We start from the raw sequence: 27,878 nt of genomic DNA on the forward strand, positions 1-27,878 counted from the left end.
GGTTCAGAACGGTTTGCTTATTTCAGTGTTTCCTTTACCACGAAAGCGTACCGGTCCCATGGAACCCGTTACCATTTTTGTAATCCTCCTGCTTGGGGTATCTCGCACACAGGACTGGTTCCAGGCTCTGCTCTCCGTTGTTGGTGAGGAGGCTGTGCAGCGGGAGCTCGATGGCGCTGTGCGAAACGAAAAAGTTTTCCAGCTGATTGCCGCAAAAATGGCAGAGAGTGGTTTCAACCGGACCGCGAGCCAGTGTCGCATTAAGCTGAAGAAGCTTGGAGGTGGTTTGAAACTATGGATGTTATTTGCTGTTACTTGCTATTTACGCTTCGGCACGCACTCCGCCCACCCCTGAGGGTCCCCTTTGTACAGTGGGAACGCAAGCTGACCCCAAAGCAACCCGACCCGACCCGTGCCGTACTGCATAGTGGAAACGAGGCTTTAAACACAGAGTAGCGGGAAAGTGGTTATGAAGCTGAATTTCTTTTTTTTTAATTCAACCATGACCTCCATCCAGCCTCAGAGAAGTAGTTTTAGTTCCTAAACCTAACCTGGGAATTTTGTCGCCTAAAATGAACTAAGTAGTTGTGATTCCTAAACATAAACAAGCAAAGTCAAAGTGAAGGAAAGCAAGGCAAACACAACAAAAAACAATAAAGTGAAAACTGGTCCCGGTGTTTTGATTACAGGTCCTGAGAATTTCCTCTTCCCTACCTCTCTCAGCAGGTTTATGAGTTATCTTGTTATTCACAACAAGCCCATTTAACATTAAAACAAAGAACTATAACAGCAGTTCTCCTTGTCTAAATTATATAGCTTGTCAGAACTGTGTGGAGCCCCACGGGAGATACTGATGAGATTCTATTATTAGTGTGAGTATATATTGTTTTTGTGGCCATGAGTCATTAAGGGGTGTGGAGGATGTCATTAAGTAATTACTTTGACTATTACATGAGAATGTGATGGCTAAACTGGAGCCATATCTTGATCATTTGTGTCCACAAGATTCTGAATCTGTATCTGAGATAAACTGGATTTCATCTCATTTTATTTCAGTCTTGGGATAAATGATCATATCCTGCAATCTCTTGTAGATAAGCATATTATAGTGGTGAGTAAAAGACATTTAATTTGGATGAAAATGCAGTGAAACACAAACTAAATGCTGACTTTGGGCAAGTTGTTCTTCACTTTGTGTGGTCTCATATTAAAAATTGTTGTTCTCTCACTTCCACGTCATAGTAACTCATGGCTACACTATAACGATTGAACTTTAACACATTTCCAGGGGGGCTCTGTAAGTATTCACACTTACAGTCTTTCTTATATATTAGCTAGATAGACAGATATTTAAAAATAATTATGTATTATTTTGTAATTATGTACATATTCATGTGGCAATTTTAACATTTAAATGCAAGACTGGACAAACGTTACAGATATTTTCAGCTCTTCTTGTCTAACAGAATATTTTAGATATTATCTATAACATTCCTTCTATCTCCACAACAATGATCATTTTCAAACTTAAAAGTCAATCTACAAAGGACAAATTATTTCCAGTCAGGCATTTACCTTAAATCCCAGATATCCGCAGATACAGTTCTTATTAGGAGAGACTAATATTTCAAATATATAGTATCCAGTCGTTACTATTTCTACTTTTCTTTTTAGATGTACAACAAGTAAAACCATTCAAGATATCAACAGTGTCATTTTGTATATCCAAAAATACATTACGGCTGTCTGAATTTACAATTCTACAAGTCTTAATATGGATATGATGATATCCATATGGCCATTTTTACGGTCAGGATCTGTTTTAGACATTTTAAACTACTGTGTACTGGTAATATCTGAAATATTTTTGGATCTCTTTGCATATCTGAAGTTAAACTTTTGAATGCTAACAACTGCATGCAACGTATTGGATTTTTATTATATTTATTAGTATTAGCGGAGACATCCAAAATGCTCATTCTAAATCTTCTTAATGTAGTTGTGGCTATTCGGAACGTGAATTTTCCTATGAAGAATTTGTCATGGACATAATTTTAATTTTTAAATGTTAAAATGGAGTTCCATAATCTCAAGTTGGTCTCAAACTCATGTATCATGTTTTTAGGTGACTTTGACTTTCCTCCACCCATCCTGAAACGCATGACGTTTGGAGCGTTTGCTGTTGGAAGATAATTTTGCCAAGATTGGTGAGTCGGAAGCTGATGCTAAATGACGTCTTGTGACAGAGATACCAGGGACTAGGATAGAATAGAAATAGAAAAATACTTTATTCATGGATGGACTGGAGGTAGCCCTGGGAATGAGAGCCGGTTGCAATATCTGACTTTTAACTATATAACACAGATCCTCACTCAGTTCTTTCTATGCTCTGTATCTCACAGATCCAGCCGGATCAGTTGCTAGAAGCAGCCTCTCAGTGTAAGCTAAGATGTGAAGGTGCTGTCTCCTTGATCCCATAGTTCAGTGCTTGAAGGGTAAAGAAAGTGGACGAGAAAGGTCGGATGCATGTTAAGTGTTGCCATGCAAGTAGGTGTACAGAGAAACCACATGAACACTGACTGACTGACAATTCCCAAAATGCTTTTTACTTGTCATGACCTGTTAACGGCTACATGAAGAGCTTCAGAATGATCTCTAGGTCTACACTAAAAGACACAAAGCATGCTTGATGTACTCCACTTAAGCATATCCCAACCTATAAATTAGTCATAGAACAGCTTCTACCTTGTGTCGTTTTCTATAAAATCTCTGAACTGTGATGTAATGTTAAAAAAAAAAAAGCTTTTTGCACATTTGCATGTCTTTATATTCATCTTTACTCTCTTTTACAGACTTTTCAAAATCTTCTCGTTCCTCTCCTTTAGCCTTCTGCTTCATGCTGCTTTCCTCTCACAAACCCATTAAAGTGAATCTCAGAGATCCCGCTTGTTTTTGCTCTGCCACACCAGCGCCTGCAGACTCCATTAATATGTGGGAGGGTGCCAGGTGGATGCTGGATTAATAGAATGCCGACCCAGTGAGTCAGACCGCTGTGGCAGCAAAGAGAATAAACTGTGTTCAGAAAAGCCTAAGGACCAAATCACCAAGCTCCTCCTTCTGAACCTACAAATTACTTGATACTCCCCATGAGTATTAGAGAAAGACAAAGTGGGTATGGATATATTGAATACTTTATTTGTTTACTGCAGGCCCTCTGGGTATTCTATATTTGAGACAACAATTTGCATTTTTTTGCAGCAGTTAAAGCCACTTTATTTTGTACCAGAATGATATACCTTGGCCTGTGAGGCACAGGTAAATTATGTAAAGAGAATGGATTCTAATGAACTTAGTGGGTCAATCAACTCAAGGGCTGCTTGGAGTCCTCATTAACATATTTCAGAGTGCTTCATGACTATTTAAAAACCTAAGCCCCCAGCAGGACACATGATGCACCTGGATATGTACTGTCGTCACAGCAGCATTAGTTTAGAGCTTATCTGAGTAGTAGTAGGAGCGTTAATGGCTGTGTTTGTTCATGTTATTAAAAAATATGGTGCTGTTGAATGGTCCATTTAAGAAGCCTTTTACTTTTAGCATTCAACGTGCCTGTAACAATTCACACAACCACCAACCAACAAGTTCTACAATCCAAATGTGTAGTTTGTTCATGCCCTTCAATTTGACCCATGGGGCGTCTTCGAAATTACAGGCAGCAGGAGGGAAATACTGTAATATTTCTGTCGACACAACATAAAGTCATCTTAAGGAGGAAGAATTTTGGGGGTTGAGTATAATTGCATGAGGAACTTTTTTAACCATGGGATACAAGTTTGACACCCAGATACGATGACTTTTGTTTTTTCACTTCTCGGTTGCGTTCCGTCCATGACATGACAACACTTAACTTAAACACTTTTGTTTCTTCCTGGTTAGGTTTAGTATATAACATTTCTTGGTTAGAGTTAGAAAATGATCATGACTTGGACTAATATACATTCTTTTTACACAGTCAATGTCACCTTAATGGATGCTGGTTGCCTAGGTGAAACATCAACAAAACAAAACTACACTTCCTCATACCGGGTCTTCCTGGTTGGGTTTAGGCAGTCCAAATACTTGCTTAGAGTTAGAAATTGAGACTGCTTGGTTAGGGTTCAAAAGCATCATTGTCAGGATCAAGGGACTTTATACACCTGGCCGACAATCGGCTGTCGGGAATGTCTTGGGCATCACAGAATTTCAGTTTCTCTCTCGGATCTTTTTGCTTTTTTTTATTTCAAAAGCGTAAGTTTGAATGTAGTCCTTTGCAATCACAATAATATTACAGGGGAAAACGGCTTGAATGGTAGCCCATACATTTATTTCATTTAGGTGCAATCTCGCGGGGGAGAAGCGCACTTGGCAGCAGTTTAAGATGAAATATAAAAACATTGTTCAAACAGGTGAGACCTCGGCATGGAGGTACCTCATTTTGATCATGTTTTACACTGTAAAGTAAATATTAAGTGGCTATTTCACTGTGCAGTTTTTTTTATTCCCAACATAATTATTTTAATTGATGACTCTCTTAATATTTGATGCAGTTGCTATTGTGAAGCACTTTGGTCAGCTGAGGTTGTGCTATATAAATACATTTTTAATTGAATTGAATTGAATTGAATAATGCTGTTTTCACACACATAAATGTCTTCTCATCTATATCATGTTCTGTTAAATAATTAAGCCTATTTAAACTAACACAGACTTCTACTCAGCCAACAGAAAGAAGGCAGATGCCCGTAAAACGGGTGGTGGCCAGCACCGCCACCTCTAACAGAGTCAGAGGAGCTGGCCCTAAGCCAGAATATTGTAAGGGCAGTGGCTGAGGGAATCCCTGGAGGGAGTCCACCCCTAAGACACAAGTGTCTTAATAAGATATAATAGACCTATATATCTTTCATCTTTCATTCATACAAATATGTATTTGTCTTTTATGTCTTTTTTTCTTTTGTCCCAACAAAATTCTGATGGTGCCGCACAAAAATACAATTGTCTGGAAATGCTAAAACATCTATGCGCGGTCTGATAACCATCTCCCGACAAATATTTAATTCTCTGTGCAATAATGCTGCACCTTCATCTACGGGATCGTTGTCAAAAGGACATGCCATGTTCGTGAAAAAAGTCGCCTCCTGCTGTGCCTAATGGACTTCTAGAAGTAGAAGAACTCGCTCTGCTGACTGAATGAATGAGGAAAACAAATGGCGTGTGTGGCTGAAAGAGGGCGGAGACAGAGAGAAACTCCAGGTTTCTTGAGTAAAACCTGGTCCCGAACAGGTTAGGTTCAGAGTCTGTTACTACGGTTACCTCTCTTTGTGAAACAGGCTAGAGTTACCCCTCTTTCTCTGGTTTGAGTTACCTGACTTTGTGAAACGGAAAACTCAGAGTTTCCCTCATTTCAGGGTTAATAAACTCAGAGTTTTCACTAAACCTGCTTTGTGAAACGGACCTCTGCTCCATTCTGCATGGCAAAGTTCTGTCCTCTTGCACTGGCACGGATTTTACATTGTAGTTGGCAGCTGTAGGTCATCACTGCGGTGAGTTCATGTGATTTATTTTCCCTAGATGCTGGTAACGTGAGGAGTCTTGGCATCGCCACTGGTTCGTGATGTAGGTTTGGTGTATAAGGGGTCTGCAATACATTTTGTACTATCACACTGATGGGATGTATTTTTGCTGCTTCACATACAGTTGCTTTCACAACCACAAGGTCGCATATTATTCAAACTCAATCAGTTTATTGTTGCCTGCATCAACAAAGTACCCATTGGGTCGTTTTGGAAGGAGGACAGTCTGCCACCAACATATATAGAGGTGACCAAACACTCACTACAGTTTAGATCTATTTTAACCAAAGCAAACACTGGGCTCATCCATTCAGCTTTCCAAAGATTGACATATTTGCCAGTTTACATCTCTGAGATCAATGCCAATATATGAAGAAGAAACACAAGGGTTTGTATGCAAGTCAGTGAGAATAATAGAAACACACGCATTTTCCCAGTGCAGCTCAAAGTGAGGTCAAGAAGATGCTTTCTGGGGCAATCCTCAGTTTTAATGTCAATTTTTTACTGCTCCTCTGGCTTTCATCCTTTTGATCTATTTCATCAACGCACAAAGACAAAAGGAAATAGGAGCGACGGTGCAGGAACATAGATAGAAAAAAGTGGAGCTCCTGGTGAGTTCTGATGGAATGTTTGCTTTGTTCTCTCTCGGAACACATCTTACACAGGGTTTTGTTTTTCATATGGTAAAATATATCATCTGAAAACTTCACTATCACACCTTTCTGGTATGGTCAGAGAACTACTGTACCACTGCAGAGAAACTAAAACTATCACTTTGTGTCATGTTATTATATCAAATAATAAGCGTGATTATTCAGGCCCATCGCGTCCAAAGGCCAAGCTGACTAAGATCTACAAAGCTCTGATTTTTTCTGATTGTTGGAGGTGCACGTTGCAATTCAGAACCCTTTAATAAACTGGTGGCTGAGAAGCTAGGGTCAATAATAATAAAACATGGATTTATTCCAACCTAAAGCTGATTTTGAACTGCAAAATTTCCTCCATTTTCTCTCTGTTGCTTTTAAAGCTCCCATTTATTTTTTCCCCTACTTTATCCTGTCTTTGTGTATCATCTTCTCATGGTCTTTCTTTCCTCTTTTTCTGTTCCCTCTCTCATATGTAAAACCTCCTCAGAGGACAGGAATCATAATTTAGCTGTCAGGCATTAAATCTCCTAAGAAAAGATTGAGCTACAAAATATGTGAAACTAGTTCAAAATAACAGTTTGAAGAAGAGGAGACATTTCAGATCTTTATCATTTCTACAATAATTTTAATTTATAATTTTAATTTTTTTGGCTATTATTCTTAATATTGATACAAAGCACGATGGGGAATTCTCAACAAGCATCGTACAACAAGACTTCACAGGACATAGCAAAGGTGGATTTATTCATTTTAAAGCAAGGGGGGCTCGAGGGAAATCCCTAATCCCAAAATAGCCATTGTGTTTGGATAGCTTGTTTACACTCAGCCACCCCAATTTGGGCATGGACATGGGAGCAGGAGATGGGATAGATCAGGCCTGTCACAGATAGCCAGACAATAATTGACACCAACAGCACACAGGGGTATCTCAATTACATTTCCTCAAAAAGGTTTAAAATGGGAGTTGGATGGTGGATGTTGATAGCAGGAAGCTAAGTAATTGTCTGTGTGTGTGTGTGTGTGTGTGTGTGTGTGTGTGTCCACCAAAATGTACCTAATCACAGCCGCACATAAGACTTAGCTCCAAACTAACACTGAGGCCTTAAAGGGATAGTTCGCCTCTTTTGACATGAAGCTGTATGACATCCCATACTAGCAATATCGTTTATGAGCCTTGACTTACCCCCCGCTGCGTACTGTGAGCCGAGTTCCAGCCTCGCTTTGGCGTTGACGAAAGTAGTCCGGCTAGTTGGCTGGGGTTTAAAAAATAAAGCGTTTTGCTTCTCAAAACAATATGCATTCAAAAGAGTAATACATTTGCATCACAAAATCGTTCTCCAGGTAAGTCAATGTTCATGAACGATATTGCTAGTATGGGGTGTCATACAGCTTCATGTCAAAAGAGGCGAACCATCCCTTTAATAACAAACACTATGAAACACAGAAATGGAGATTTGTAGATATATTAGAATGGTAAGAGTAGTTAGCATGTTTTATGTCCTCTGTTAGCTTATTAGTTTGTAGCTAACTGCTGCTGGTTAAAAACATTAATGGTTTGTCTTTCAGAGCTTTCAATTTACTAATACCAACTCCTTATGTCTAAACTCACTCTTTCCTGAATGTTTTAGATTTGTTTAGCAAACACTGAATAATATGCTTTCGAATTGTGACGTACCAACTTTAGCTTACCCAGTAGGCCTACTGAATCCTGGAAATAAGGAAAATACCTTTGAAATAACCAACTCAATGTTGACAACTATTTCTCATCTAAAGTCACTTAAGTCCACTTCAAAAGTTACCAAATGTTGCTTTATCATGTTGCCTTATAAATGCTATCTATTCATGACGTCACATTCACATTCTGCTTGGCTATAGCCCTCTATCCGTTTTCTCGTTGTCTAGTCTCTGTACTCACATGCACTGTATATTTATACTGCAAAAAATGACCAATATAGCATTGTCAAGACAAAACGACAAAACAAAACAACCATAAGTTAAAGTCCTAAAAGTCAGTAGATTTGTTGCTAGTTGCTATCTTGAAACATAGTCGCTGAGGGCGCCTGAAAGTAGCTAAATCTGGAACAAATCTGCAAAACTGGATAAACTTTGCATAGATATAACTAAGTGTAGCTAGGATTAGAAATGTTAAGGGACATATTGAACATGTGATATTAACTCAAAGCTACATATCAATCACACTGAAGTATTGAATGACCAGTAATAGTTAATAAGACGATTCAGTCAGGGCTAAAAAAGAAATTAGCTAAAAAAGATTTATACAAATTTCAACATCACCATATATAGTAGATAAAGAAATCAAGAGCTAAATTTGACTTATTTTCATACAGATGTGCAAACTAAACACCAGAAGATGATAAAATGTGGTTCATTTCCCTACATGAATAATGACTTTGTACAATGTAAACAAAGTATGCAGTGTATAGACAGTTCCATGAGGCAACAGAAGCCTGAGCCTCTAATAACAGGTTTGATGCTTTGACATGCCAAGCAGACTCCACTCAGAATCTCCATGTCTTGCTCTGGCTCATTCCAAATGGATATAAACAAGCTCAAAACAATCTGGATCTTTGATGCATTACAAAAGTACTGATTCAGTTAGGGTAGTATTCAGCAGTGCAAGACTTATAACTATTTGTCTTTCAAATCCTCATTTCTTTGAGTGTACTAGCCCGATTTATTAGCTTTCATCCACATATCTGTCTGGATTCATCTGGCAGCGATAGTGGCCTCCTGAAAAGCCAGCTCTTATCCCACCCCTCTCTTCTTCACTTTATCCTCCAGCCAGATAAAACAAAGCCTGAAAGTCAGAGGTTCTTTTTTGTTTCTTTCTTTTTTTGGCAGTGCCAGTGCAGCCTCCTCACCAAAAAGCTGTAACGAAGAAAAGCAACGGGGAGAAAGGCTGCAGGGAACATTTATCATGAGGTTTGATGTGGAGTCTGCTTACAAGAGAGGACAGAGCAAGAGGCACTAGCAAATGTTAAAGCATTTTGTTGCATCTACTGAACTCAGGTCAGCTCAGTGCTTCAGTTAGCTTCAGCAGCAAGGGTGTCATGCAGGAAGCAGGTTAGAGGAATTGCAGATGATGCGACACATCCTCCATCAGCCACATGGAACTCTTTGCTTCGGCAACACATGTTACCATAAATAGCTTTTCAACACAACTTCAACTGCTAAACGGCCCACCTGATCTCAAATTATTAAACTAATTAAGAGATGTTAATAAAAAAATAATTTTAGTTTTAGTCTAGAAGAGTGTCGTAGTAAATATGTAGGTCTTCCTGAGCAACTCTTCAATCACTTCCATAGAGCTTAGAAAAGTAATGCAGTGCAAGTGGAGATGATTTCTGAACACACATATGTCTTTTCCTTTGATTTTAGATTTGTATGGCTTCAAATTAGGGACGCACTGACTTTTGTGTGGACCGATAGAAATATTACAAATAACAATTAAACAATAGCCAATATTGGGGGTTTTTTGCAAAAATTTTTCTTCCTTTTTAGGGAAACAATAAAATAAGGATTATTTAAAAAATTGTATTTCAGCTCTTCATCACGCTATGTTTAAATTCATTCATTTGGCAAATTCAAAAAACAATAATAAAAACAGATTGGTTTTGGTGTAAATTTGAAAGTCTCTTATAGTCTATCTTGAGCATAATATAGGTGTCAAAAGAAGTTATTATTGGACAATTACTGGGCACCCTAAAAGAGGCATTTGCCTCTACTTTGTCACATGTACAAAAGAAATGTGAGGCCCTGAATAAAGAAATTACATATGTAAATATGTGATTTAAATATGTAAATATATGTGGAGATACGAATCACTACTTTCCATTTCAAAGTAAAATCAAGCAAAGACATGATGTACAGATTTGCGAGTGGGCCGTTGTTGTTTTTGTTTTTTTTTATTACAGGATTTGTATCCAGGCAGCCATGTTCACAACTATCCATAAGATGGATATTACATGAGGTCATTTAAATCCGTGGGGAAAATTCAGATTCCATTTGCAGATTGTGATGCCAAACCAAAAGATAATCAATGATCTTTAGTTCAGAATGTCGACCCTTATTTGTGCTATTAGTGTCTATGCAAGTAAAACCAAATGGCAGTTTGTTTGCCTTGATAGCAGAGAGCCTTTTCGTTGCTCATCTATGCAGTTGCTCATCTTTTGTACTCATAATTCACCCCAGAGACTCTGACGTCCATCCAAGCCTTGGAGAAGCTCCCACTTTAATACTCTCATGGATAAGACTAGCAGCAACAAATATCTCATAACTGTAAAAAAAAATTATAATAATCTTGCTATCATTAATAAGCAATAGAACTTAAAGCTGTAGAGAGGTCTGTGGCATCACTGCAAAGCCTCAAGAGGGCGGGATGAGGAGAAGGGGAGTAGAGGGAGGCCTGAGGAGGGGTGGAGGAGGGCAGTAAGTCAATCAAATGGAGGGGGAAGGCAGAGCTGCAGTGCTGTACATACCCCTGAGTCTACAGGCAGCTGAATTAGGCTCGGCTGGGCATGCAAGTCCTCCCGCTTGGTCACTTCCTGTTAGCGGAAGTGAGTGGTGCAGCCGGACAGAGGAGGGAGGCGCACACAGGAAAAGAGGCACAGAGGTGAGAAGTGGAACCACGGCAGTCGACAAGAGCAGAAAGAGAGAGGTTAAGGAATATTCAGCCTGTTGGAACATTCGGACTGCACCGTGCAACAGAACATATTGAAGCAACTGTCCTGGATCAGAGTGTGCTGTCATGGTCAGCAACTTGAAAAAGCATGGGAGGTCAAGACAGTATAGAGTACAGGTGAAACAGCCATGTTTTTTTTTTCCACCAGGTGGTCCACTGATGCAATCTATGATTATGAGTCTCATTTGTTCACGGGCAGTCATGACGATGAACCTGATATATAAATCTAATGACTGTGCAGTGCAGCGAGGCATCATTCAGGGTGCAGTGTTCTCAGTATGGAAGCATTCCTCTGAATCTGACGCACACACTGCATGGGCGTGCTTTTCTGTGAGATGTTTGTTTACTGTCACAGTGAGAGGTGCAATAAAAAGGAAGAACAACTTTTGTCTGTCTTCTGTTAAAAGGTCTCCATAAAGAGACAAGTCGGTCTGGTTGCACTCTTTGCAGTGGATATTGGATTCTGTCACAGGAACACACTGTCACAGCCTGACAAAGAGGCACGGTGAAAGAAAAAGGTAGATAAAAGGAGTGCAAGAACAAAGACAGTGTGGGGGAGTGCACAGGATGGAGGAAGGAGTTAAATCAAGTAAATGAAAGCAGGTAAAAACAAAAAAAAGGAAAGATGATTTCCCCTTTGCCTTTTGTTCCACAGCAATATGGGTTTTGAAAGTAACACACTTTTCTGTGTGTGTGTGTGTCTCTTGACACCACAGCCGTACATCTCTCCTGGCATGGCCCACGTCATTCAAGTGTTCGTTACCTAGCAACCCTGACGCAAGGAAAGTTTGGCCAACTAAAAATAAACGTAGTGTTTGCAGAAAAGGATGTAAAATTGAAAGAAAGGAGAGGAAGAATTAAGTCAACAGCTCGGTCATAATGCAGGGGGGCAGAGAGGGAGAACACTGTTACCTGTTTAAGGGTTTAGCGTTTGACCTTGAGCTTCCTTAATGTTTTTTTTTTCTGTTAGGACATTTGTAGAGAAACTATAATACCTCTGTAGTGTTGTGCCCATCAGGTGGGGTGGGAATATGATGATATGAATTTGTTAAGCTAAGGTTGTTAGCAACTTAGCCTACACACATCAAGCTCACAGCAAAAAAGTCTCTTTTGAAAGGATTAAAAACCACCTCAAGCGAGCATACAAACTTTTTAACCCATAAGGTGGAGTTTTATCTATTTTGAACATTTTTATTCACCTTTTTTAGTTGAATATTATAAATGTATAAAAAGATGATAGAAACTAAGCTACGTTAACAATTGAATTGGAAAAAAGGCTCGACTATCTTCCCTCTGAGTGTGATCCTCTGCATGAATTTGCAATTCAACCTCAACTTCAGCGTCAGTTTAGCAGGCACTTAAAAGCCCCATTATTTCTGTTCAACTATAAAAGGCTAACACTTCTGCATTAATTTCTCTCTTGGCTTCTTTAAAGAGCCTTCATCTTAAATTTGGGTAAATTCTACGCGAATCTATTCACCATAGTCACGCTCATGATATTTCTACAGCAGATAAGCTTAATAGCAGGAGAATCCCATTCAAATTAATCCATATTTTATGAGGCTGTCAACCTTTCTCTCGTCCACCCCTCATTTATTCTCTATCCTCTCAACCAAGAAGCTAAAGAGTGTCAGAGATCAAAGCATCGGTGCTGTCACCTCTTAAAGGGAAAGAAAATGAAGGGGAGACGAGTAGACAGAGATAGACTAGATACTTTGGTGATTTACTTTCTCTGTCTCATTTTACTCTCCGTTCTTTTCACCCGATCAATCTGTCCGTATCAAATGAAGTGCCAGTTGAGAACTGAAGGCAGGACTCTCAATGAGTTTCAGCTTCTATTCTTCCTGTGGCCCTGGAGCTGAGCACTGAAAAAAAGTTTTCCCCAGCTGCCTGTCTCTAAATAATAGCAAACATTAATCTACTTTATTCTCTCTTTCTGTCTTTTTTTTTTGGTCTTTTTCTCTTTCCGTTCTCTTGGAAGAGTCGCACGGAGAGTGCAGTGGTGGATAACATATCACATTTGTTTTTCTGACATTTAAAATGTGTACACAGGGGGCTAAAGACTGGGGGCAAAGAAAATAACGTATAAGAGCATGAGACTGATGAAGCAGTGGATTTGGAGGACGTGGACTGATGCACAGTCTAGTCTAGTGGACATAGTTTTCTCATGGTGTACTTTATGGCATTGGCAAGTAAGCAGAACAATAATGAGGATGACTGCTGAGGTAGTGGTAAAGAGTGAGTGGTGAAGGGACTGACATGGTAAACAAGATGAAGGGGAGAGAAGAAGAAAAAAACTAAAGACTCCAACTAGTGTGATATCATGTCCTCACATAACCTGCTGCAAAGAGTGCAAAAAAAGTAAAGATCTACAGTGTTCATGAATTTGTTATGCGTGTGTGGGTATAAGCACAATCCATTAGTGCAATGTGATCTTGTGCTAAAAGAAAAAAGAAAAGCACCTGATCTTAAAACCTCATTTCTCTTGGAAGAAAAAGACTAAAGTCAAGCTGACCTAAACGTCCTCACCTAAATAGCTTTTTTGCCATTTCTTTTCTAAGCAATTAAAACATTTTCTTTGGTCCCCTTCAGTTATACCTCTGTTTGGAATCCCTCAACCAAGATGGCCACCAACAAGTTGAAGAGGACATAATTGCCAAAGGTCATAAGCGCAATGAAATAGAGAGCAGCTACGGGAGTTGTGGAGGCCATGCCGTTATACAGCACCTTGTTCCAGTCCTCCTGGGTTAGGATCTGGGAAAAAGCACAGAGATGAAGAGAAAGACTTAATTGGGAAGCGCACAAAGCTTGTATGTAGTTTAATTAATCAAACTTCCTGACCAACAGTACAGTAATCCAATCCACACAATCCAATGCAAAATATAACAATTTTAGCTGACTATAATTTCCAGTTGATGTAAAACTACACTGGGAATTAGGGACAGGAGTAGTTAGATTCTGTGGAATCATTAATCCGTCTGCCCAACGATCCCATTTATAGGTTCTGCTAAAGTCTGACGCATTTGTGCGATGACGTCATTTGCACGCTTCGTAATTTGGCTCAGAATGTTTCCAACATGGCGTCATAGTTATATTTTGGTTATATTTCACCAAAAAAGACAATACTAAGGACAGTTGCAACACATGTAGAGCTTTGATCACATCAAAGGGGGGAAATACCTCCAACATGCTGAAACATTTGACCACACAGCATACAATCTTCACTCACACACTGCTTTCAAAACTTGAGAGCCCTGCAACGTAAAACTTCCAGGTCCTGTTGATTGTAATAATGGTAGCTACATACTGTATGAATAATTTCCATCTGATATAAACATTTAGTTGACGAGGACTGCAAGAGTGAGACAGGCTCAGAGGCAGGCTCCCGTATACCTGTAGCTACCTTTTTCTTCGAGGCAGGGAAAAGTAAAATGACAGAGGCGAAAATAGATAAAATGTTGGTGCATTCTTGAAATTAAAGTGTTACTGCAACCAAAGCTATTTGTACTATATATAAAACTTGATGAGAATCGATAAGAGAACCAATGAGGAACCAAATCGATAAGCGATATCGATAATGGAACTGGAATTGCTCAATTCTTAACAATTCCCATCCCTACTGGGGATGTAGTGATTTTGTTGGTTTAAAAAAACTAATGCAGCAGATAATAACAACCATTAACTAACTGAGCAGATAATAATGTGTACTTTAGCTAGGCATGAAAGTAGCTCTTTGTTTTGCATTGAGTATGCTGGTAAGCCAAACATGCTAGCTAGGTGCTTGCTGCTTATTTTAGACCAGAAAATCCAGTCACCAGAAAAATGTGTTGCTGCTCACATTTCAGGAAATCAAAATCATTTACAGCGTCTACATTCATAAATATAAATATATTGATAATATCCATGTGTTTTTTTTTTTTTAAATCACATGTGCACGCTATGCAGGCCTGCCAACTTTTGAGCTCAGCTTGGAGTGAGAACGTTTGGGAAAGTGGTTGTTTCCTGAAAAAAAAAAAAACTTTGCACGTTCTCTATAGAAATAGACCTTCCAGTAATATTTTATGTGTTTAATTTTTAAGTGTTTAATCGACAAATGGCCTACCATCTATTTAGAGATACAGCTGCTAAGCAACGATTTGTGATATTTCCGAAGTTCTTAGTTGGTTTATTTTTTTTTCATCTGAATAAAGATTAAACCAGTGAAGCTGCAGACTAACTCTTCATGAGAACAGACATGCATACTATTCTGTACAGAGACACACAGTGACACTTACATAATACCAGATAAGGTGTTTCACTGAATTATAAATGGTTACTATATTAAAATTGAAGTATGCTGGACCTCACGGGGACTTTGATTCATGAATCCAAGAGATATGATGTAAGAGGTTAGCCTACTTATCCTATGTAACATACCTGGAATTGAAAAGTAAATGAGCTGAGGAAAATGGGAGAGATAGATAATGGAAGAAATGGAGGGAGTAAGAAAATGAAGCACAACATAATATATTTTATTTATCCAAAGTGAAATTGTTTTGTCAGCCTTTTCGAGGGGACATATTTCATCATTAACGACTGTAGAAAGATGTTAGGAGAGTACCTTTAGAGTAGTCCAACAGGACCAGTTTGGTTACAAAGGAAGCGCGACATTCAGTACTGTAGATAAATGTGTTTACCTTGATAACATACAGCCAAATTTTGACTCAAAATACCACTAGGAGTCAAATACACATTTCTAACGTGGTCAGGGGCTAGAGGAAAAGAAAATTCATGCCTACCTGGAATACAGTCACTATGGCCCACAGAAGAGAGTCAAAGTTCTTCCTGTCAGGCAGGGTGTCCCCATCCCTCTCTGATCCAAACTTACAACCAAACAGATGCATTCCCAGGATACTAACAAAAGTATATGCAGGGATGGGAGGTGGGGGGCAGGAAAAGGCAGAATAAATATTTACATCAGGCCGACTCATAACAAGAGTACAAATAAATAATTATTATTTGCTGAAAAGACTTGTTTTGAGTGCACAATACTGATTAAATTGTACATGCTACTTGTAAGGTATATGTGGTCATTTTAGCCCAGGAGATCATGAAAAGACTTGAAGATCCAATGTGCAGGACATACTGCCACCCAGCAGTTTAAATTGCGAATTGCAACAAAGTTAGACCCCACATTTCTCCTAACCTATATTGACAGCAAAAATGCAAAAGGAAAACCCTAGAATCAGTGCTGGGTTTACCCCATCTGTAGTCTATGATAGTAACAAGCTGTTGCAAGATGACAGAGGTGTGAGGAATGTGCTTGGATATAAATTACTCATTTAAGGGTACTGAAAACACATCCATTGTAGTATTCATTGAAGCTTAAACAAATAAAAACATTGGTACGAATATTGCCTTTTTGTCAATAGATTACCTGAAATGTTATATACTGTGATTCCCTAACCATTAATTTTGTGACCACATAAAATTGCACAAAAAGCAGTATATATGTAGCACTGTCAGTTATTGGGTGACATCACTCTGTAACAATGCAGTAAACTAGAAATGTTGCCAAGAACATGACTGGAGTTATGGAGTGCTTCACACAAGTTCAGTTCAGGACCATGGACAGCGCCACAAACCCTGTCAGTGACACCTCATGTATCTTGTGATATCGTTGGCATCTGACTTATTTTCAGTACTTTGGAAATTAAAGGGGGAGCTAAACATTGACTTTTATCAAGACAGGGAAGAATCTAAAACCTTTCTGGGTTAATGGATCTGTGGAGGACAGTTAGTTTTCTAAAACTGAACATAAACTTAAATCTGTCGATTGTTAGGTCGTTCGAACCTTTACTTAACAGACGCAAGTGCAAAAGACATGTTATTCAGAGTTGTCAATAGATAGAGGTAGTTTATCATTGTGTTTCATGAATCTTTACTTTTAAGTATATTTTCTAATAATTCCGGAACTGCTTAATAGTCCGTGATCATCGTCTGATTCTCCTCCTCATGATGCTAAACACATTATCAGAAAGAGGAAACTCTGGACTGCAGGCAGGCCAGTCAAGCACACACATTGTGTCTATGAAGACACGCTGTTGGAAGAATAAGATCTGGCATTGTTCAATAAATGCCTCTGCATTAATATTACCTTCACATATATGGAAGTTGTCCATGTTACAGACACTGACACAGCCCCATGCCATCAAGGATGCTGGCTTTTGCCCTTTCTCTGAGCCTGGATGGTCTATCTCATCACGCAAAACCTAGTCTTTTCTTTCCCAAATGCAACTGAAACGGATTCAACTGACCACTCAACACATGTCCACTGCCTCTCTATCCTTCTGACATGAGCTCATGTCCGAAGAACTTGGTGGCATATCTACAAAGCGTTGATATTGGATTTCCTCCTTCTATAATACAGTTTCAGGTTTCCTTTTCTGGTTGCAACAGCAGCCTTGTCCTTAATATAAAGAGATTTCCTCTGAATCTTTTTGACAATATTCTGCACTATAGATGTTGAAAGACCAAAGTTCTTTATAATCTTGCATGGAGAAATATATTTTTCTTTGTAACTTATTGGTGATTTGGGACAAAGTGGTTAGCCAAGACTCATCCTTGCCTGAAAAAAAAATAAACCTTTGGTGGATGCTCCTTTTATACCCAATCTTGACACTCTCACCTCTCACCATTGAATCTACTGATTGTAGAATGCTTTTTTTTTTTTTTATTTGTTACTGGCATAAAATGATTGATTTATTCATAATTTCTAAATGCATGTAGGTCGTCAGTGAAAACACTGATCATTTTCCTTTTTATTTATGTCTGCTAGCCAAAAGTTATTTATGTATTTTTTTAATACTTCCCACCGTTTCAGATGATGGGGTTTGTCGATGCAGTTTTGTCTCCCCACTTGTAAGAAGGCATTCAATCTTGTCTTAATAAAGCAATTGAAATCCAAGACAAATGGCATTCTCAGTGCAGTTATTTTAGTTGTGTCCAAATATTTTGTTATATGCTCTTTAGCAGCATTTTGGGATATGTGTTCATGCGGATGTACGTATGCAACAGCGCACATGCACACATTCACAACAACATTCCAAGGTTTTTGTTTATACTTCGATAAACAGCTCTTGATTTGAGTGAAGAGTTCCAAATGTGACACAGCGGAGGTCTGTTCAATGATTCATTGAGTTGAGTTCCAATGACTGTTACTCCGAATAAAAGAAACTGCAGTGTAGACACACTGAAAAGTTTAAAATGATAACACCCCTGATTTTCCTTCTTCTTGTCAGTTTACACCTATATATTGAGCTGCTGTATAAACAGTCTGTCTATAATATTAAGATCAGGACTCATTGTTTGAGCATTATTTGAGGACCAAAATATTTATGGATCTGATTGTATTTTGGATTTCTGTTTTACACAATTCAAAGACCAAAGCAATAGACGGCAATCTGTACTGTTATGTCCTAAAAGTGTTTAGACCTTCAAACACTGCTCAATTACAAAGCCTGAAAAGGAAGGAAAAAAAAAGAATATCAAATATACGAGTTAAGGACTTAGCCTTGCACCTACTGATCTCGTTCTGTCGACAAATTCCTTTTAGTTTCCTTGCTTTGATGTTTTTTCTCCTTTAGCAACAAGAAATAGTGCAGACACTGTAGATACTGACACATGTGTAAGACACGTGTCACACACGCCTACCTGAAGATGAAGATGAAGAGCATGAGTAGCATGCAGAATGTGGCCACATTGTCCATGGTCTTCATCAGCACCACTAGCTGTCTCTGTAGGGCGGGCATGAAACGGACCAGCTTCAAGACTCTCATCAGCCGGAAAGTCCTCAGGACCGACAGGCCCCCGCCCTGATGACCCACGATCTCCCATACGCTGTGTGAAGATAAGACACAAACAAAGCCTGATTCACGGTTTTCTGAATACGATAATGGTTCAGTGAACAGTTACCACACATGGAGCAACATCAGCATTCATTTCTGGTGATGGTTCTCATTGTCAAGTGAATCAACAAGTCAAGCAAGTCAAGTATTTGCCCCTCTCTTAGCTCCGCTTTGGTCTCCCACCAAGTCGTTTGGGTTCAGTTGGATTTGACTAATCATTCAACTCACCAGATTGTAATCAATCACTTTGATTTAGTGTTGTACTCGCAATTAACACGATGTGAGCCCTTTGAGTGAAACCTTGCAGTAAAAGAACTAAGTAAAAGTCTCCAAAAAAACCCACCAAAGATGCAGATGGTGTGTTTCCTGATGCAAGTTAAAAGCAAAAGTTAGCTGAATTGTTGGAAAATAAAACCGCTAAATGTTTTGAAAGAAAATGTCAGATATACTGTGGCTTTGTTAGTGTGCGGTTATAATTTTGTGGTGTAAACACTGTCAAAGAACGTAAGCCGACTTAGCTTGCTAATTAGCAAGCTAGCTACCTAGTTCAAAGACTGCTGACAGTAACTGGCAGTTCTTATATATCTTTCTATATATATATACATCTACTGTGGATTACAAACAGTGAATGGAAGTATTGCAACAATCCATCACTTACTCAAAATGTCTACTTTCAATTGATCACTGTGGGATTTTTTTTTCATTTCAAATGGAAACCTGTGGGTTGAGGTCATAGTTGCTTGACTGCATTTACCCAACACTGAATTAGAATGATGTATGTAAAAATGGATACATTAAAAACTTTGATGGGATTACAAATTCAGTGTTCAGTTGTTAAAGCACGTTTGCCTTTTTGGTTGACGGCATAAACAGAAACAGAGCAGGAGAAAGACCAAAATTCAAGATGTACTATAAACTAACAGAAATAATTTTGTAGAAGACACTTCCTTCACCTCCTATTTTTGTCCTGTAAAGCAGCGGTCCCCAACCATTTTTGCACAACGGACAAGTTTAATGTCAGACAATATTTTCACGGACCACCTGTCACGATAAATCCATATTTTAAGTAGGTCTCCTGGTATTGTCTGTTAAATGCAGCTTTATTTTTCTTAGTGGTCATAGGCTTCTTCTGTCTCCTCACTGGGCCTTTTCCCCTTTGCAAATTAACTTTCCAAAGACGTCTGTTTTTTACTCATTTTGCTAGTTTACGGGTTTAATATTAGCGATAATGTATCACGTGACCGACACAAGCATATTGACACGTGTCAATAGTGAGTCCTAGACGGATGTAACGGAGAGAATTCGGTAATTTTTCAAAATAAAACATTGTTCGGACTCGGATAATAAATAGAACGGAAATAATGTAAGTTATTTATTCTTGCTGTGCGGCCTGGTACCAAACGACCCACCGGCCGGTACCGGTCCCGGGCCCGGGGGGTTGGGGGTTGGGGACTACTGTTGTAAAGCATGCACTTCCTGGCCTGTTGTGGTAAACGAACAGGCCACATTTGTTCATTATGTAGCCTACCTGCCAATTCCCAGAGTTAGAAAAAATAAACTGTAAAGCATTTACTGGACATTTAGAAGTAATTCTTCTGGTGGCGTGTCATCACTGAGTTTTCTACAACACTGCACTGCCAGACTACAAATGGCAGTGTTGCTCGCAGAAGCTTTTATTACCATAACTCTGATCTATTAGCCACTCGTGCTGGAATATCTCCAGTACAGTGTTTTACAGCTTTGGGTTTAAGTGGACTTCATCATGCTTTGTTTCATTACAGCCCCATAGTTTAGCAGTATAATATATACTATATAGTATTATATTGTGAATAAAATTTGCAAATCACTGTTCTCTGTTCGTATTTACATTTAGCACAATGTCCCACCATTTTTGGAATTGGGGTTGTATGTCTAGGTCTGTCTTATGTAGAAGTGTATCATAAACTGTGTCAGATCTTTAAATATAATGTAACCACGCAGTAAATTCAAAATCCAGGTCTGTGAACCAAGGACTGTGTATAGATGAGCTATGTAGTGAGATGGTGAGCTCAAAAATAATAGCAAGCACACCTCTGAATGTCTCAAAATTTATTAAAGTTTATTTATGACCTTGTCATGGTACAGATGCAAACCCCATTAAAATATAAGCAGGGCCAAAAGTTCATGCACACAAACGCTTCACCACTTTCACGTCAGAAGCTATTGCCCAAGTCTACTTCTGAACTTGGCCCTCCATTTTGCAAAGGTACGGTTTTTTCTTCTCTTTTAATGATCATAGAGTAGTGGTCTTTTTGCCCCCATTACGAACACCCTGGTCTAATGTCTATATGACCAATAGAGTAGTATTGCCAAGGGGAAGGATTTGGGATTAGGCCTAATTTCCAGCTTTCAGAAGTTCAGTTGATGCTGCTAAAGGTCTTAAACCTAGCAGTAAGGTTCAGTTAAGAAAAGTGATATTCTAAAATATGCCTTCTTGATTTGCATTTGTTTTATTTTTATTTTCATTTCAAAAGATTAATTCCGGAAGGGGTGCAATACTTTCTCCAAACATATGAATTCGGCCCTCTAGGTTTGTGTTAGAATGTGGCATCAAATTCAAATACAGATAACAAGAGCACAACAGGACAGATCCACCATTTTTTCGAGTTTGTTTGTTTTTTTCTGATTGCTAGAGAGTTCTTACCTAATGACCACAATTATGCCATCAAAGATATTGTAGGGGTTCTTGATGTAGCCAAAGGGCCCGTAGACCAGAACCTTCAGCAGCATCTCCAGGGAGAACAGGCTGGTGAACACAATGTTGCTGATCTCCAGAGCATTAGTCAACTCTTCAGGCTGAAGAAACAGAGACAGAGGCAAAAAGAGCAGATAATTGATGAATTCTTACGGCAGAAACTAACAACGTGCACTGATCACATGACCAGAAAATTGCTTGGAGCAACAACACATTCATATGATAAAGCATCAACAAATGTTATGTCACATGTGCACAAGGAAATGTGTCAATGACTGCATACACTTCAAACATGATAAATTCATCATGGCTTTTTTTCTCTCCCAAACGATAAACACATCCAACCTTTATCTCACACTATGGCTCACACTGATCACAGTGCTGACATGCTACATCTGCTCGAAGCTCATCAGAGAGTTGGACTGCCACTCGATCAAACAGCTGGTGCGCGCATTGAAGCATTGAAGCGTTGAAGCGTAGAGAGGAAAACAGGCAATGAGAACAAGCAGATAGACTAGAGAAAGAACACGAGCCTGGAGATAAAAGGCACAGAACATCCAAATACGACAACCCATGTAAATCAGACTTCTATAGCGAGTATTCGTAATTATCGGCGAGGAGAAAAGAGCTGTCGGGAATGCTGTTATGTGTCTGTGGACTGTGTAACACCCTAGACAGGCTTCATAAGGCCTTTCATCTCCATACAATAAACAGTTTACACAACTCCAAAGCAGTGCCCCCCCCCCCCCCCCCAACACACACACACACACACACACACACACACACACACACACACACACACACACACATTACACTGACATGACACAGAGGATGGTAGGTGTTGAAGGCCTGATCTTGGTTCATATGCTGTTCATCATAGATGTATAAGTGCTTGCTTGTACAAGTGTGCAAACGTGTATCTTTACAGTCTCAGTATCACTCTGTGTGAGTGTTTGTCTATAAATAGAGTCATCGTTCCAGCAGAAACATTATCCCTAGTCTGAACCAGGACATAATTTAATCTAATGTAAACACAGTGTGTGTCATTAGGCCTGTCCTGGTGGGCTGTCACTAATCACTACACACCATGACTGTTTAAGCAGGGATAACTCAACACTTGCATGGACACACAGAGAAAGGAATACAGAGATTAGCATCACCAGTTGAATAAGAGCTCCTTGTGATACATTATGGCACCACTTTGTCTCGAGCACTCAACCAACGGTCAGTTATGATGAAATAGTGTGTGCCATTTTTCTGTATTTAGTTTGTGCAGTGTTGAATTCAATAACATTTCATTAGCTTGGCAACAAATGAGCTAATGACGTCATATACTACTAAAGTATCACGGGTGAACTCTCTCAGAACAGAAACTCACAGCCAAGTTTCGGTGAGACATATTATGCCACATTTCTGAGATACCCATTGTGTACTCGTCAGTGCCCCAAATTTCTCGTTGCTTTCCATATTGCTCCTGCCCTGCATCCAAGATGTCTACTCTTCAATTTTACTAGAATTGGGGTGTTTTGGTATAACTTGAGCTTTATCAAGCTCAGCAGCTCCCACATGTAAACAACTCTCCAGTTACTCATCAGACTGTTAAAAAAGGAGTTAGTCATGGTTTTCACAGAATAAAGCTCAGTAGAAAGTCATAAGCAAACACAAAAAAAGAAACACAGCTACAGCAACAGACTGCTAGTGCTACTGGGGTGGTGCCATTGAAGAATTTAGAATCGTTGACATTAAAGATCGTTAAAATCTTCATACAGCTACAACTATAACTACATTTTTAGCCGGCATATTAACTATTGCACAAATGTTAATCATTTTGTCAGTGTGAAATATTAAACAATGGTAGCTTTCCCCCCCTTGTTTCCAGCATCTATGCTAAGCTAAGCTAAATGACTGTTCCTGTTAGCTTCATTTTCAATGAACAGATCTGACACTTGAATCAGTCTTTTCATCAAACTCACCACCAGCAGGCAGTTACAAGAATTCCCCAGAAAAAAAACCTTTTAGCATGGTTTTAGGTAAGTCTTTAATGGGCTAAAACAAATGAAAAAGAAACAAAAAACAATTATATCAGCAGCTAAACTTCAATACTTCAGTACAAGTAAACACTTACAAGCCAATGTTGGGTATGAAGTCATTTTTCTTACAATAACTTTATTTAGTGTTGGGCCAAAAGGCAAAGATAAAAGCTCAACAACACTAAAGCTTAACATTGTGCCATAACTCAGAGCATGAAACGTTAAAACAGAATTTTACTGGCTTCTGATAAAGTATGCCCTCTGTTTTGAACCCATTCTCATGTGCTTGACACAAGTTGTGATTTGCTGTTTTATTGTTTTATTTTCTGACCTGCACTCCATAGCAGCATATAAACACTATAGGCACTTTAGAAAACTAAAGTAAACAAGTTCGGTACAGTGAAATTAGACACAGTCCAGTTCAACGCAATTTAGTCCAATTCACTAAACTAGCATTCTCATTAAGAGTTTCTTTAAAAGTTGCCCAGTTATGGAAACTAATGAATCACACTGAATGTTCACTTTGATGCAATCCCCCATCCTGAGCATGCATTGGATGGGCGACAGCAGAGAGGAAAAATAGGCAGGAGATGAAATATGCATTTTTGTGTAGTAACAGCACCATCAAACACATCTGCTTTGCTCGAACGATGCTACAGAGAGAATGCACAGAGAAGAGGAGACCATTGTTGGTCTGCAGCTCCGTCCAGTGAACAACAAGCCTTTCTCTGTTTCATCCCACTTCTTTGTCATTGTCTGTGTCTGAGTTCACAGACACAGGCGAACCTGTTTGTTTGATCATGCTCATTCATTTACTGGCTCCACTGATGAGTGCGATGATGCAGCCGGCGGCAAATCCTTCATATGCGTAGACATTTTGGGTTTTCAAGGAAAGTTAAAAGGGTAAATGAATACACGCGGCACTTAGATGTCTTTGAATGTCCTCACACCAAAAGTACACGTAAATAACCACGTGCACTCATACAACCACGGGACATATGCATAGACCTATACAGTGAGCTCCACTACCACACTTGCTAAAATGCAGAGACTCACACTCAAAAGCGTGCACATAGACACACATATACAGTACAGCTGTATACGGTAATAGATGTGCTTGATAAGCCAGAACAAGAAGTACACATTTTATGAGGTGAGATTTGGACTGCAGACATCTGGCCTTGAGAGTGAGGTTCAGGTCATTATTTTTCCCCCACTGTTTCTGCTCTGCTATTGTTCCAGCTTGTATATTAGACATTCCTCAGACATCATGCAAGATTACTGCAAGAGAAAGAGACCATAAAAGCCTCTCTCACACATAGAACCGCGCACATGAACACGTATGAGACATGGAGGAAGAAAAATTCAAACCAAAGGTTTGCAACCACCGGCTTATTAAACAGGAGACTTTTCTTAATTGACTAATGGCCAGTGAGGTGTGGGTACTACCTAGAGGGAGATTAATGCGTCCGCATGTACGAGTGTGTAAGTGAGAAAGATGCTCTTGCTTTTGTAATTGCTTCCTTCAATGGCCGTTTCCTGGGTAATGAGGCTGCAGGAGCATTAGGAGGTAAAGTGTGTTATGAGATGAGGAACAGTGTAATCTGGTTAGCACTAATGTAATGCCACCTAATCTGATGTGATCTAATGGAAATGGGAGGCTCCGCTCCAGCAGAGTCGTCTCTGCTCTGTATGTGCATGTTTGTGCGTGTGTGTTGGTTTAATTAAATGATTTTCTAAGGCATGCAACAGAAAGGGGGGGGGGGGGGGGGGGAATGGTACACTCTCATTAAATTGGGTATGAGTAAAAAAAAATGAAGAGGAGGATGTCCAGTGGTGGAAATGATTGAATTATTCTCATGCATTTTAATATTGCTCGAAGAAGAATAACTTGGGTTGAATGAAACTGAGGAATTTGATTTGGCTGTTTGGATCATTCCATTGCATCTGCTAATGCAGATTTACCGGTGAGCCTTTCCCTTCATAAGGTGGCCTTGTGGATAATCTGTTGGTGATACAGCTTTGGAAAAGCTGCCACTAGCACCAACAGAAAGCGTTATGATGTGGCTTGCATATGACCATGTAGACCTCGGGCTATGATGAGGTTCCCAATCATGGCGGTCAGTTTTTCATAATAATAAGAAAAATGTATGTTTTAATCAGTGATATTATGTCTTGAAAGAAGTAGAAAACACCTCTACGTGTGCCAGGGAAAATACAGGTAGCCTACCAGTTTATGTCAGTGGTGGCACAGTGGTTGTACAGTTAAAATGTTCACCATAAAAAATGTTTTCAGCCACATTCATCGTCTAACCATCTGTAGCCTATTGCACATTTAGGCATGATCCTGTTACTGGTGTCAAGGAATACCACAATTTTCAAAATCATGACAAAAAAAAAAAAAAGAACACCCCTCTAATACTCCCCCTCGCTTCTCCCAGTGGTGCAAGCAGTCAGTTAACTGTCCTTGATAGCTGAGGGAGGTGAACACCCAAACTTTACCCCGTCAAAAAATACCAAGTTGGCAGTTCATTTTTTCGGATACCATAAAAACAGGCTCTATGGATTGGAGGAGGAAGGTAATCCGACACGGAAGACAAGCACACAAAAAGTGGCAATACATCAAGCCACATTTCACATTTATGGCAGCATAAATCACCACTCTTTGCCAAATTCAAGGTAATGTTGTCTGGAAATGAATGTTTGCAACAGGCTGCGAAAGTTCGCATTTCTAGCATTGGTGATATAAATACTTTATATAACAGGCAGATAATATGGCTAATTAACTAGATAACTTCAGCTGGCTACTACGGTGACTTCAAACATCAAACAGCATAGAAGTGCTAATGTTTTTTTGTGAAATTAGTCATTTCACTTTCATACTAAAACCACATTTAGCAGTTATCACCTCAATACTTTAGCTAAAGTCATTCACCATGTGTAGACCCTGTTTACCACTGATGTCAAACTTGAGGAAACATTTACAGGTAATTGATAAGCAAAATAGGCCAGGTAAAGTGTATTAAAGAACAATATCCTGATTCACAATTTGTAACAAAGGTTATTTTTGCATTTTTCAAAATTACACAAACAGTTGATTGTGTCAAATCTTGATATTTTCTATTTGTCTTCAAGAATAAAAAAAAAAAAAACAGTTTAAAGGGACGAAATGGATGAAATGGAAGATTTGGTGCAGGAGCTATAAAAAGAGAACTTTATAAGTACAGGCAGGATATTATTTGACATCTCACTGAGCCAGCAAATAACTGAATCCATCATTTGATCACATCATTGATTCTCCCTTTTTGATTTCATGGACTTCAGAGCTGGAAAAGTCGTTCATTCTATAAACCAGGATTAGGAGCAGTTGTTTCACCATCTACGTCTTGCCATTCTACAAATTAGAAAAAAACTTTTCTTAGCCCAGTCTTTGGAGGGAGGCCAGTGTTTTCAGATGCCAACTTTGCATTCCCCCGGCAGGTCTGAATAAAAGCTGAATAAATATTGTCTCTGGTTTAAGTAAGAAGCTCAGCAAAATGGTCTTGGTTTGGCAGAGGAGAAGCAAATGTTTCCGTATGCACAGCACAGCATGAGCTCATCTTAGGCCTTTAACATGTATAAAAATAATCCCTTGACCTAATGAAATGAAATATAACTTTAAACTATTGTTAAACACAGTACTTACAGTAACTGAACTGGATTAATTTAAATCTCTGTGGGCCTTTATTTCGAAGGGGGGAAAAAAAGACAGCAGGACAAGTAATGAGAAGACACGCCCTCAATTAAACCTTATTAATCTGACTCACCAGATGGTTTGATTTACAGAACCATCTTGGAAATCCTCTGTAGAAACAGCTTGGAAAAGAGCAGTGCCCAAAAAAAGATTTAAAAAAATAATGAGCATAGCTGGTGGTTGGATGGCTTTCAAATTTGTAGAGAACTTCAAGAAATCAAATGAACCAAGTAAGAACCACAGAGCCCGTCAGTGATTAGGAGTTTGCAGGTTGTGTGAAGTACACTGTTAAAGGATATTTTGTTGTAAGGGTCTTAGCTGCAGCAGACAGACAGCAGTCAGAATGCTCTCAGTTTTGAAGAATTATGACGGTGGGACTAAGCAAGCAGCAACTCAAAATACTACGGAAGAGCTGTTTAAACCATTTGAAACAACTCAAACCTCAAAGGTTTCATAGCAGCTCCAGCAAACGCAGTACATAGTATATTCTAGGCCTACACTCACCCTGAATCAGTTACTTACTTTGTCACTTGTTTC

General features: G+C 39.1%; 1 protein-coding gene across 12 annotated transcripts in view; it reads right to left on the minus strand.

Moving 5' to 3' along the window:
- The window catches only part of cacna1g (calcium channel, voltage-dependent, T type, alpha 1G subunit), a 192,798-nt gene that overhangs the window by 84,770 nt on the left and 80,150 nt on the right, over positions 1–27,878 (minus strand). For 10 of the 12 annotated variants that reach the window (XM_075457856.1, XM_075457852.1, XM_075457860.1 and 7 more), the window contains exons 9-13: positions 21,528–21,679; positions 18,651–18,836; positions 15,737–15,851; positions 13,557–13,712; positions 10,756–10,821 (exon numbers count right to left, since the gene is read on the minus strand). In XM_075457856.1, the coding sequence (XP_075313971.1) occupies positions 10,756–10,821; positions 13,557–13,712; positions 15,737–15,851; positions 18,651–18,836; positions 21,528–21,679 (675 nt within the window). The remainder of the gene's footprint in view (positions 1–10,755; positions 10,822–13,556; positions 13,713–15,736; positions 15,852–18,650; positions 18,837–21,527; positions 21,680–27,878) is intronic. The other 2 variants (XM_075457857.1, XM_075457861.1) reach the window with 1 other exon arrangement.

Source organism: Odontesthes bonariensis, chromosome 23 (assembly GCF_027942865.1).
Source record: "Odontesthes bonariensis isolate fOdoBon6 chromosome 23, fOdoBon6.hap1, whole genome shotgun sequence".
In the NCBI taxonomy this organism is placed as follows: domain Eukaryota; kingdom Metazoa; phylum Chordata; class Actinopteri; order Atheriniformes; family Atherinopsidae; genus Odontesthes; species Odontesthes bonariensis.